At 52.4% G+C, this 10828-nt stretch overlaps 1 protein-coding gene across 1 annotated transcript in view; it reads left to right on the top strand.

Moving 5' to 3' along the window:
• The window catches only part of SLC16A5 (solute carrier family 16 (monocarboxylate transporter), member 5), a 10606-nt gene extending 1560 nt beyond the window's left edge, over nt 1–9046 (top strand). The window contains exons 2-4 of the mRNA XM_006886377.1: nt 775–918; nt 4556–5365; nt 8805–9046. Of these exons, the coding sequence (XP_006886439.1) occupies nt 775–918; nt 4556–5365; nt 8805–9046 (1196 nt within the window). The remainder of the gene's footprint in view (nt 1–774; nt 919–4555; nt 5366–8804) is intronic.
• Nucleotides 9047–10828: the final 1782 nt, after the last annotated feature.

Below are 10828 nucleotides of genomic sequence, written 5' to 3'. Positions count from 1 at the left end.
CACACACACACACACACACACACACACACGAGTCCCACTAGCTAGCTGTGTCTCACACACACGCTCTAGTCCAAGCTCCTTCCATGTGGTAGGCATTTGAAGCTTGAAAGTCTTAAAGATTCTAAGCACCCCACCCACCTCACTCACACTCCCCATACAAACTTCCAGAAGAGGAGAGCAAGCAGGCGTGGAGAACAGAGACTACTAGAGGCTGCCAAGCAGGTTCCTGGGAGAAACAGTGTCCCTGCAAAAGATTCCTGCCTCCCGGGGCCCCACCCACACGCAGGCTCCCAGCCAAGCCCTTACCCCCAACTCAGGATGACCCAGGGCTTTCCCCAGTGTCACCAAACGAACAGGCCCACAGGGGTTAGGCCTTTGGTCACTTCAGCTGACTCCAGCTCCTTGGTTACTTCCACCTGGCAACCAATCATCAATTCTTCCTTTGAATTAGTGTGGGAGGCCAGACGGGCTAGTTGCCACACTCCTTGGGATGACCCCTGAACCTGCTACCCAGGGCATGGGTTCAGGACTAGGGAGAGGTCAGGTCTGGCCCAGATCACCAGGGCCTCCCAGCCTCCTGGGCCAGGTCGAGTGAGTGTGAAAACGGTTTATGGGCAGAAAGGCCTGGGCACTGAACATCCCACAGGAGCCCAGTCCTTAGCCATCTCAAGTCACTACGGTTCTGGAGTCCCTTTGGCTGGCTGGCTGGCTGGCTCGCTCGCTCTCATTCAGCTGCTCTTTATGACAAGAACAACTCCTGTCTCCTCCCCACAGGGCCCCTGTGCAGCATCCTGGTGAACTGCTTCGGCTGCCGGCCGACAGCGATGCTGGGAGGGGTGTTGGCCTGCGTGGGCATGGTGGCCAGCTGCTCCTCCAGGACCCTTGGGCAGCTCTACATCACGGCAGGATTCATCACAGGTGACTATCTGTCTCGGGCACTCCCCAGCGTCTGGTCAGCAGTGCGGTGGGCACATGTACAGGCCAGGCAACCTGGAATTTACCGTGAGGGAGATGGGCCACAAGCAGATACATCAATAGTAATAATCCAGAGGGAAGGCCCAGCGGAGGAGAGGGGGTCAGCCCCAGGCTCTCTGGGGAAGAGGGAACAGGGCCATTGCTTGGAATGGTCAAGGAACCGTGACCAGCAGGTTAGAGATGTGTGGACACGGGTTCAAAGCATGGAGAGAATAATCTAGGGGTTCAGTGTCATAAAAGTTTTCTTGACATAAGAAGTCATTTGGTTTGAAGCGAAGGGTTGTTATTATCTGGTGTATGGCGGGGTGTGTGTGCTGAGTGATAATAAGTTGCACTTCCAACCCAGAGACGCTCACTCAGTCTGAAGCCAGCTGTTCCACAGAGGAGAGATAGGGATTCCCCTCGCCTGGGACTCACTGTCTCTGAAAACCCACTGGAGGGTCAGGTATGAGCTGGTTCTGACTTGACAGTACACAATACACACACACACACACCCCCCTCCCTGGTGGCATAGTGAGTAATGTTTTGGGCTGCTTACTAAAAGGTCAGCAGTTCAAATCTACCAGCTGTTCCACGGGAGAAAGATGGGCAGTCTCCTCCCATAAAGATTTTGCCTCATAAACCCAGGGCAGGATCAGCTGAGTCAGAACCAACTCTATGGCACAAATAAAACTCCCATGAGCATCTGAGAGATCGTGAGGTTTGCGCAGGACAGAGCAAGGTTCAGACCTGCTGTTCATAGGGTCGCGCTCAGTGAGGTGTCTCAATGGCACCAAACAACCACCGCTGTGATGGAGTCAGAAGTGGCTCAGAGCTGACCGTCCGCTGGGTTTCAGAGGCGACTGCTTGTCTTTCTTTCGTTGAGTGGCCGGTGGGGGAAAACCCCCAGAGAGGGTCCCTGCGGGCAATGCTGCCAGAGCTCCCTGGGTTATAGAAAGCTGAGCAGCAGCGTACGATGTTCCCTGGGATGTCTTACCCAGCAGCCAGCAGTTTCCATGTCCTTCCATAATGTTGCTCACACCGCCCCAATGCAGGGACAGCCTCACTAGCGCTCTCTGCTCGATCTTCCAGTGGGTATGGTTAGAGGTCTCTTTAAAGCTGCATGTTGAAAACATCGTGGAGAACGCTGGCCGGGAGCAGGGAGAACAAGTAGGCAGGGGCATGGTCACGACCAGGCACGAGGAGGTCATAGGGGGTGATTATCAGCCCCGGAGGTACGATGGAGGTGACAGGTAGGGACGAGCCTGCAGTGGGGTGCAGAAAAGATGAGTCATGGACGATGGAAGGTTTCAAGACTCAAGAAGGGTGGCCCCAGGCGTTTATGCCCTGAGTTGCCAGGAGGACGGAGTGGCTGTTAACAACATGGAGAAAGCACTTTTAGGGGGATGTGAAGCTGATGTTTGGACATATCCAGTCTGGAATTTGAGATTCGGAGCTAGGGCAGCCTATTTGAGAGTCATGAGCCAGGTGGGATTTTAAGGTCTTGAGTTAAAGAGGACCCAAGGTGGTGGAGATTGGTGGATAGCTGGTGGGCCCTGAGGACTGTGAGTGACCAGGGCCTCCAGTGTAAGAGGTTCACTTGAGAAGAAGTGAGCAGAGAGGTAGAAGGAAGAGTCTGGGCTGAAGGGAGACAGCTGGTGGGGAGAAGGGAGAGTCGAACCTCTGGTGGATTGGGTCAGGTGAGAGCAAACCGCCTCAGGCACCTGGCAGTCCTGACTGTGACCGGTCAGGAAGCTCTCCTGCTGGGAACAGACTGAAAAGAGCTGGAGGGAACCAGAGACCGCAGATGGAGGCAGTGCTTTGGAGAAATGTTGCTAGGAGCGGAGCAGAGGTGGACCGCACCCAGAGGGGTTTATGGGGTCAAGAGAGAACTCGGTTTTGTTTTCAGGAGTACAAGTTCATAAAGAGGGCAAAGGGAACAGTGCAGGAGAGGAGTGTGTGGCTGGAGGGTCCCCTGTGAGCAGACAGGACGGAGCCTACGTGGAGGGGAGAGGACACAGTCCTTCTGCAGGGGGAGGGCCAGTGGCCAGCAGAGAGGGAGAAGGGGTGCAGCATGGAGACAGATGTGGGTGTGAGTGGTCATCAGGAGGATAGGACAGTAAGGGGTTAGGGGAGCCAGAGCGGGGTCACGGGCAACCCAGGGCCCACTCCAGGTGGGTGATCATGGCAGAGCTGCATTTTCTTCTGGCATGTTCTATACTCGGGCAGGCATGGGGTCGAGGAGAGCAGGTTCCTGCCAGGTCAGGCAGCAGGAAGGTCTTCTGGGGAGGCAGCCTTTGAACCACGATGGGCAGAGGAGGTGACAATCACAAATGTCCTGATGCAGGAGAGAGCGTGGTGTCCAGAGGAGGGTGGGAAGGAGGCTGATGAAGATGGATTATGCCGAGTGCAGGAAAGTGACCTGAGGTGGGAGCCCTCTGGCCACAGTAAGTGGTTGGGATTTCCCGTAAATGTGATGGGAAGTCCTCAGAAGGTGTACATGCGGGAGAAATTAATTGGATTTAGGTTCGTTTTGTGGTTTGGTGTTTTGTTTTAATTTTTATTTAAGTTTTGTAAAGCTCACTCTGGTGCTAGAAAGGAAGTCTGGTGATGTAGTGTGTAATGTATTGTGCACCTAACAAGAAGTTTAGCAGCTTGAATCCCACAGCCTCTTTAGGAGAAAGGTGGGCAGACCCCTCCCACGATGACTGACAGTCTTCATCTCCTTGAGTGGCATGGACTTGAGGGCAGCGGATTAGGGTGGTTTTGGTTCTGAGGCTGAGCTTGTGGAGAGAGTGGACCTGAGAACCTCGGCTGGAACAGACGCGGTGAAGTGGGTTCTGCCTTATCTGAGTACTTGTGGGACAGTCCACAGCATACCGGCCAAGGGTGTAGGACCAGGAAGCTCTCCTGCCTGCGTTCAAATCCTGAGCCTGACACTTAGGCAGTCACTTCACCTTTCTGTGCCTCAGTTTCCCCATATGTAAAATGAGGCTGCTGACACATCTGTCAAGGAGCTCTGGTGGCCACTTGGTAAGGAGCTGCACTGCTATCAAATGCTACCAAAATGCTCCCCCAAAGGCATGCAGTTGGAGTCCACCAGCTGCTCCGGGGGAGAGGTAGGTAATGTCCTCCCGTGTGGCTCACTGCCTCCGAAAACCTGCCAGAGGACCAGTGATAGTTTGGTTCAGACCAGCAGCAGCGTCTAGCAGGGTTGCCGAGCACTGCCGTCTAGTGGAACCACAGGGTCTCCAGGATGGTACAGCAGCACCAGCCTCCATCATGTCACACTGACCGTCTAGTTGAGCTGTCCGTGAAGGGTGGTTTGCATCTTCACAGAGGCAGGCAGCTGAACTTTTCTCAGCAGATGGTAGGTTCAAACTGGTGACCTTTTTAGCAACCAAGTGTTTTAACTGCTGTCCTACCAGAGCACTTTGACAAGGCTGTTCTGATGGTTAATTGTGTCAACACGCATGAAATACTTGCATGAATAACTGGAGAATTGGAGTTGGAGGTGGGGCCAGGCGGGAATGGGTGATGACCCCATGGCCCTGCTCTGGCCCCAGCATCCTCCAAACTGGTGTCGCCCTCTCTTCCACAGGCCTGGGCATGTGCTTCACCTTCCAGGCCAGCATCACGGTCCTGGGCTACTACTTCACCCGCCGGCGGGCACTGGCCAACGCGCTGGCATCGGCGGGCAACGCCATCGGCGTCATGCTCTGGCCTCTGCTCTCCCGTTACCTCTTGGGGAACCTGGGCTGGCGGGGCACCTTCTTAATCTTCGGTGGGGTCTTCCTGCACTGCTGCATCTGTGGCGCCATCATGAGGCCTGTGGCCACCTCCACAGCCCCTAGGACTAAAGAAGCACCCCCTCTGCCCCTCAAGACGCCGGCGCTCGGCTGCCTGGCCGCATGTGGCCGGACCTTCAAGCACCACCTGGCCTTCGACATCCTGCTGCACAACCCCGGCTACCGCGTGTACACGCTGGGCGTCGTGTGGATGTTCATGGGCTTCCTGCTGCCAAACGTCTTCCTGGTGCCCTTCGCCGTGCGGCACGGGGTGGACGAGCAGCAGGCCGCCCTGCTCGTCTCCATCATCGGCTTCTTTAACATCTTCCTGCGGCCGGTGACCGGGCTGGTGGCCAGCCAGCCCAGGTTCGCCAAGTACCGCAAGTACCTGTTCACGCTGGCAGTCCTGCTCAACGGGCTCACCAACCTGATGTGCGTGACCTCGGCGGACTTCCACGTGCTGGTCGGCTACTGCCTGGTGTACAGCGTGTCCATGAGCGTCATCGGCGCCCTCCTCTTCCAGGTCCTCATGGACTTCGTCCCCATGGACCGCTTCTCCAGCGCTCTGGGCCTCGTCACTGTCCTGGAAAGCTTCTCCATCCTCATCGCCCCACCCACAGCAGGTGAGGCCCTGCAGGGGCGGGCAGGAGGGTGACTGGCTGTGCCCAGGTACAGCCAGGGCAACTTCAGGGCTGCAGTCTGCACAGAGGTGGGCCTAGTCCATCATCTCCGGGGCTGGGGGCAAAGAACCTGGTTTTCCCAGGCATCTCAGGGAGCAATACTACCCGACCAGCCTGAGTCCTTACCTTCATATCAGTGTCTATTTTCTCATTAGTCCAGTGGGGATAATTATAGATGCTCTCCCTGTAGGCTGCTTTGTGAGGATTAGGAATTACATACTTCGAGAGAGTTTAGCAGGGAGTCAGGCACCTGGTGAACTCCCACCAGGGGTGTGTTTGCTGTTGTCAGCCTCCTAGCCCTCCTGCTTCCTGCCTGACAGACCCCAGAAAGCCAACTTGCTTCTTTGAACCGCAGTGACAGCTGCAAAAAGGAGGGGAAAAACCACTCACTACTAGACTGGGAGGTTATTTATGACTTATTCACCATGCGAAGGCGTTTGCGTGGATCATGACAAATAATAGTGAACATTGAGAAGAAAGAGAATTCCAGACACCTCATTATACAAAACCTATCAAGAAAACAAAGAGTCTCACCACTGGGTCAATTGGCAGCATCGTGATGGATGGTGAAGAGATTGAGACTGTAAACAGCTTTAGGTTGCTTGGCTCCACTACCAACACTCTGGGCACCAGCAGCCAGGAAATTAAAAGACGTATTGTGATGGGAAAGTGTGCTGTTAGAGACCTCTCCAAAGTACTGAAGAGCAATGGTGTCAGTCTGGAGACTAAGGTGCACCTGATACAGGCCATGGTCTTTGCAATCACTTGCTATGCATCAGAGAGCTGGACAATGACTTCGGGTGATAAAAGGAGAATTGATGCCTTTGAGTTGTAGTGTTGGAGAACAGTATTGAATATACAGTTTGGACTACTAAGAGAATGAACAGGTTTGTCCTGGAGAGGGTTAAACCAGGCTGTTGCTTGGAAGCAAGGATTCTGAAGCTTTGTCTGACATACTCTGGACATGTTGCAAGAAGGGACCAGTCCTTGGAGAAGGAACATCATGCTTGGGATGGTGCAGGGACAGCACAGGGGAGGAAGACCCTTGATGAGACTGATTGATTTCAGTGACTGGGGTAATGGAAGTTGGTGTATCAGACAGTAAAGTTGGCACAGGATAGATGAGGGTTTAGGCCTGTTGTACATAGGGTCATTATGCGTCGCAGGCGACTTGACAGCACATATTAACAAACAGCATACCTACACCAAGAAGCTGTTGTCTGAACAGAGCAAGGAAACACGGCATGGTTTAAAATTAAGAAAGGTCTGAGTCAGGGTTGTATCCTTTTTCCATACCTATCCAATCTGTATGCTGAACAAATCACTTGAGAAGCTGGATTCTGTGAAGAAGAATGTGGCATCAAGACTTAAGGAAGACTCATTAACAATCTGCAGCTGACACAACCTTGTTTGCCAAAAGTGAAGGAGTCTTGAAGCGCTTGCTACATAAGAGCAGAGACTACAGCCTTGAACATGTGATGTCCGTTTGAAGGCTAAGCTGTGCCTGATTCAGGCCATGGTCTTTTCAGTCACTTGCTGTGCATGTGAAACCTGGACAGTGAATAATGGTGACAGAAGCAGAGCTGATGCCCTGAGCTGTGGTGTTGGAGTGTGAGTACTGAATATCCTATGTACTGCAAAAAGAACAAACACACACACCCATGCTTATTGCAGCTTTGTTCGCAATAGCAAAGATAGGAAAGAACCCAAGTGCCCATCAACAAACAAATGGATAGAGAAGCTTTGGCATATTCACACAATAGAATACTATGCAGCACTGAAAAATAAGGAACTCATACGATATTATACAAAATGGGCAACTCTGGAGGACATTATGCTGAGTGAAACATCTCAGTCACAAAAGGACAAATACTGCATAATGCCACTGTTATAAAACAGGACTGACATAGAGGTTGAGGAGAAACTAAGAAAAGAAGGGATAACGTACACTGCATTGAAACAGATGAGGGAAGGAACTGTTTAGAAGGAATATATGATTAGGTATTATTTGCATGACAACAGTCCAGAACAAGAGCTGCATAGCAAAATGGACTGAGGGGGAATTGTGCAACAATGAGAGAATTTTTTTCAAAGAGAAAAGTGAAAACTAGGTGGGGGGGGGGGTAGGGAGGAAAATATGCAAAAAAGAATAAATGGAAATCCAAGTTCTTTATAAACTTTTGTCAAAATCTCAATTAAAAAAAAAGCAAAAACAGCTTTGTCTTAGAGAAAGTATAGCCAGAGTGCTCACTGGAGGCAAGGGTGTTGAAGCTTTGACTCACATACTTTGGATATGTTGCTAGGAGAGGCAATTCCTTGGAAAGGAACATCATGCTTGGAAAGGTGGAGGGTCAGGGAAAGAGAAGAGACCTTTAATCAGATGGATTGGCACAGTGATGCAGCAATGGGTTCAATGATCTCGGACGGCGGCACATGATAGGACAGGAGTCAGTGATGTTGTTCACAGTTGTTCTGCTGTTCACTCAATTCTGTTGCATATAACAACAGCAAATAACCCTTAATTCACCCTGGTTAGTCCCTGGTTAGTCCTGGATGTGTATGACTGAACCCCTGGCCCAGCTCCCCTTCCCAGGTATCAGTAAACAGAGTCCTTTGCAGACGGTGATCTGTGCTGGGAAGGAACAACACAGAATATGAGGGAGAGAGATTGCATGAGAGGACCATGGCAGGTTGCAATCCTGTCATGCAGGGTCAGTGAGGAAGAAAGGGTCTTGAAGCCAACAGGCAAACCAGGTAGTTATTACTACAGTTGGACTCTGAAGTGTACTCCAATGGGAATCTTCCCTCCCATGTGGCCTCAGAAGCCTTAGCATCCAAAAGAGTTCTCCGAGCACGTGAGTGGAGGGACCTGCCTGGAGGAGGTAGGGGTGAGGCCTGGGAGGTGACTGAGCAAATAACCTGGACTCCACTGACCTGGCAGCCAGTGTGCAGGAAGCATGCTCTGAGATTGCCTTCTGGCTGGAATATTTTTAGAACTCTCCCTACCCAAACCAAAGTGTGTTTCATTTCTTTTCCTCATTCATTCAACAAATGCCTATCAAGCGTCTACGATTCCTGCCAGAGTTTCGGGCACTGGGGGCAGTAACCTACCTACCTACCTACCTACCCCGTTAGCTAGTTGGCATTGACTCATAGCAGACCCTCCAGTGGGTTTTCAGAGACTGTAAATTGCACGCGAGGAGACTGCCCACCTTTCTCCCCTAGAGCAATTGGTGGATTTGAACCACCTCCTTTTGAGTTAGCAGTGCAATCCCTTTGCCACTAGGCTGCCAGAGACAAAATCCCTGTTGTAGCGGAGCACAGCTCAATGGGGAGAGACCTGGAGGCCCTGGACAGTCCTGACTTGTTCTCTGCTCCCTAGGGTTCCTTCTGGATACCACCAACAACTTCAACTATGTTTTCTACATGTCCAGCTTTTTCCTCATCTCAGCTGCCCTCTTCATGGGTGGCAGCTTCTATGCTCTGGAAAAGAGGGAGAAGAGAGATACGCTGGCTAAGACCGAAGGAGCCACCCTAGAAACTGCTGCAGAGAGGGGCCTCATCCTGGTGGTGCCCTCGGAGAAGCAGCCGTGCCCCGAGGTCATGTATGTGACCAGTGTCTGAGCTCTGACGTCACAGGTATGAATCCCAGGTCAGAGGTGTGACAATATCTGAGCCCCCAGGGACACAGCTGTGACCACTATGCTCCGGAGTCACTGATGTGACCTCATCTGAACCCAAGTTCATAGGTGTGATCAGCATCTGAGCTCCCAAGGACATAGATGTGAACAGCTCTGAACCCCAGGGACAGAGGTGTGACTTCTCACACCCAGGCTTGCAGGTGTGACAACATCTGAGCCCTGGGAACCCAGCTGTGACCAGTATTTGTGCTCCAAGACCATGGCTGTGACCTCATCTGAACCCAGGATCACAGGCGTGACCACATCTGAGCCCTTGGATCATGTGACTGACCACTGTGTTGGCCCAGGAATGGGCCATCAGCTGCTATTAAAGGACTGGGCGAAGGGCTGCCCCAGAAACAAGGACCAAAGACTGAGCAGGGTCTGTGAGCAGGGGTCCCCTGCGAGCTGGGACCTTCGCGACTGATCCTCCCACACAGTCCCATCCAGGAGCAGGTCCTCCTGGCTTCTCCCTGGACCACCATCACCCTAGGGCCCAGGAAGGTGGGTCTGAGCCCCGTTTGGCTCAAAGCCAGTTGTGTTCAGCTGGCTGCCCACACAGCTGCTGCTACTACCCAATACCTGGGACCTTCTAGTCCAGCCTGGACTCTACCAGTGTGATTCTTCGTCTTTGCACCTTCAGAAGTTTCAGAGAACTCATACCTCCTGTTCCCTCAGCCTTGTCCTTAAGGAACTAAAAGCTCAGACTGCTACAGGACCAGTGTGCTGGGCTCCACATTGGCCAGAGGTCTAGGGGAAGGGGTTGTGGTCTGTGATGGTGGAGGGACAAGCTGAGGAGTTGCCCTGTGTGTGGGATTGGAACAGATTAAACACTGGGTTGAGTGCCCTTCCTGGCATCTATGCAGCGATCTTGAGTCATGGAGTCAGTGCACTTGGCAGAACCTGCTGTAAGGTCTCCTTCCTGTCCCCCTAAAGGCCAGGCCAGGCCAGTTAGGGCTTGGGGTGGAGAGCTGGATGGTATTCGTCCAGAGGAGAGAAATGCCAGCCAGGGCCTGGGGTCCTTTGTGCAAACCAGGCCACCTCTGTAACGGAAGGTGTCCCCAAGTGATGCCAACAGTTAACACACCTGAGTGCTAAACTGAAAATCAACCCAGACGGGTAAGGAGACAGATGTGGCATTCCCAAAAAGTTAGTATGCAGATGAGTGATTGTTGTTGTGTGCTGCCGTGTCAGAATGGACCCATAACTTATCCTTCAGTGGCTTTTCATGGCAGTAAACTGTATGGGAGGAGATTGCCGGTCCTTCAACTGTGGAGCAACTGGTGGATTCGAACTGTGTGCCTTTGGGATTGCAGAACAGCTGCTTACCACTAGGCCACCAGACCTCCTTAAAGTGGCTTTAGAACATAGTGTAGGGCGAGGGGCAGCGGACCTTCTCTGACTTCACAAGGATCTAGGGGCAAAGACATCAACACCTGAGACTGATTCTTTACGAACATCCTTAGTACCAGTGGTCAGGAGACGTGGGAGAGGAGTATTAAATATCCCATGGACTGCCAAAAAAACAAATATATCTTGGGGAAAGTGCAGCCCAAGTCCTCCTTGGAGGCGAGAATGGTGAAGCTTCGTCTCACATACTTTGGGCATGTTGTTAGGCATGTTCCTTTGAAAGGGCTCTCGGCAGAGGAGAAGCCCCTCAGTGAGATGGGTGGACACAGTGACTGCAGCAATGGGCTCAAGTGTGTCAGAGATGATGAACATGGTG

Source organism: Elephantulus edwardii, unplaced genomic scaffold (assembly GCF_000299155.1).
Source record: "Elephantulus edwardii isolate Elephantulus edwardi_28Jun2011 unplaced genomic scaffold, EleEdw1.0 scaffold00048, whole genome shotgun sequence".
NCBI classification, from domain to species: Eukaryota; Metazoa; Chordata; class Mammalia; order Macroscelidea; family Macroscelididae; genus Elephantulus; species Elephantulus edwardii.
Note: the sequence above shows the minus strand (reverse complement) of the source record. Positions and strands in the feature narration are given on the sequence as shown.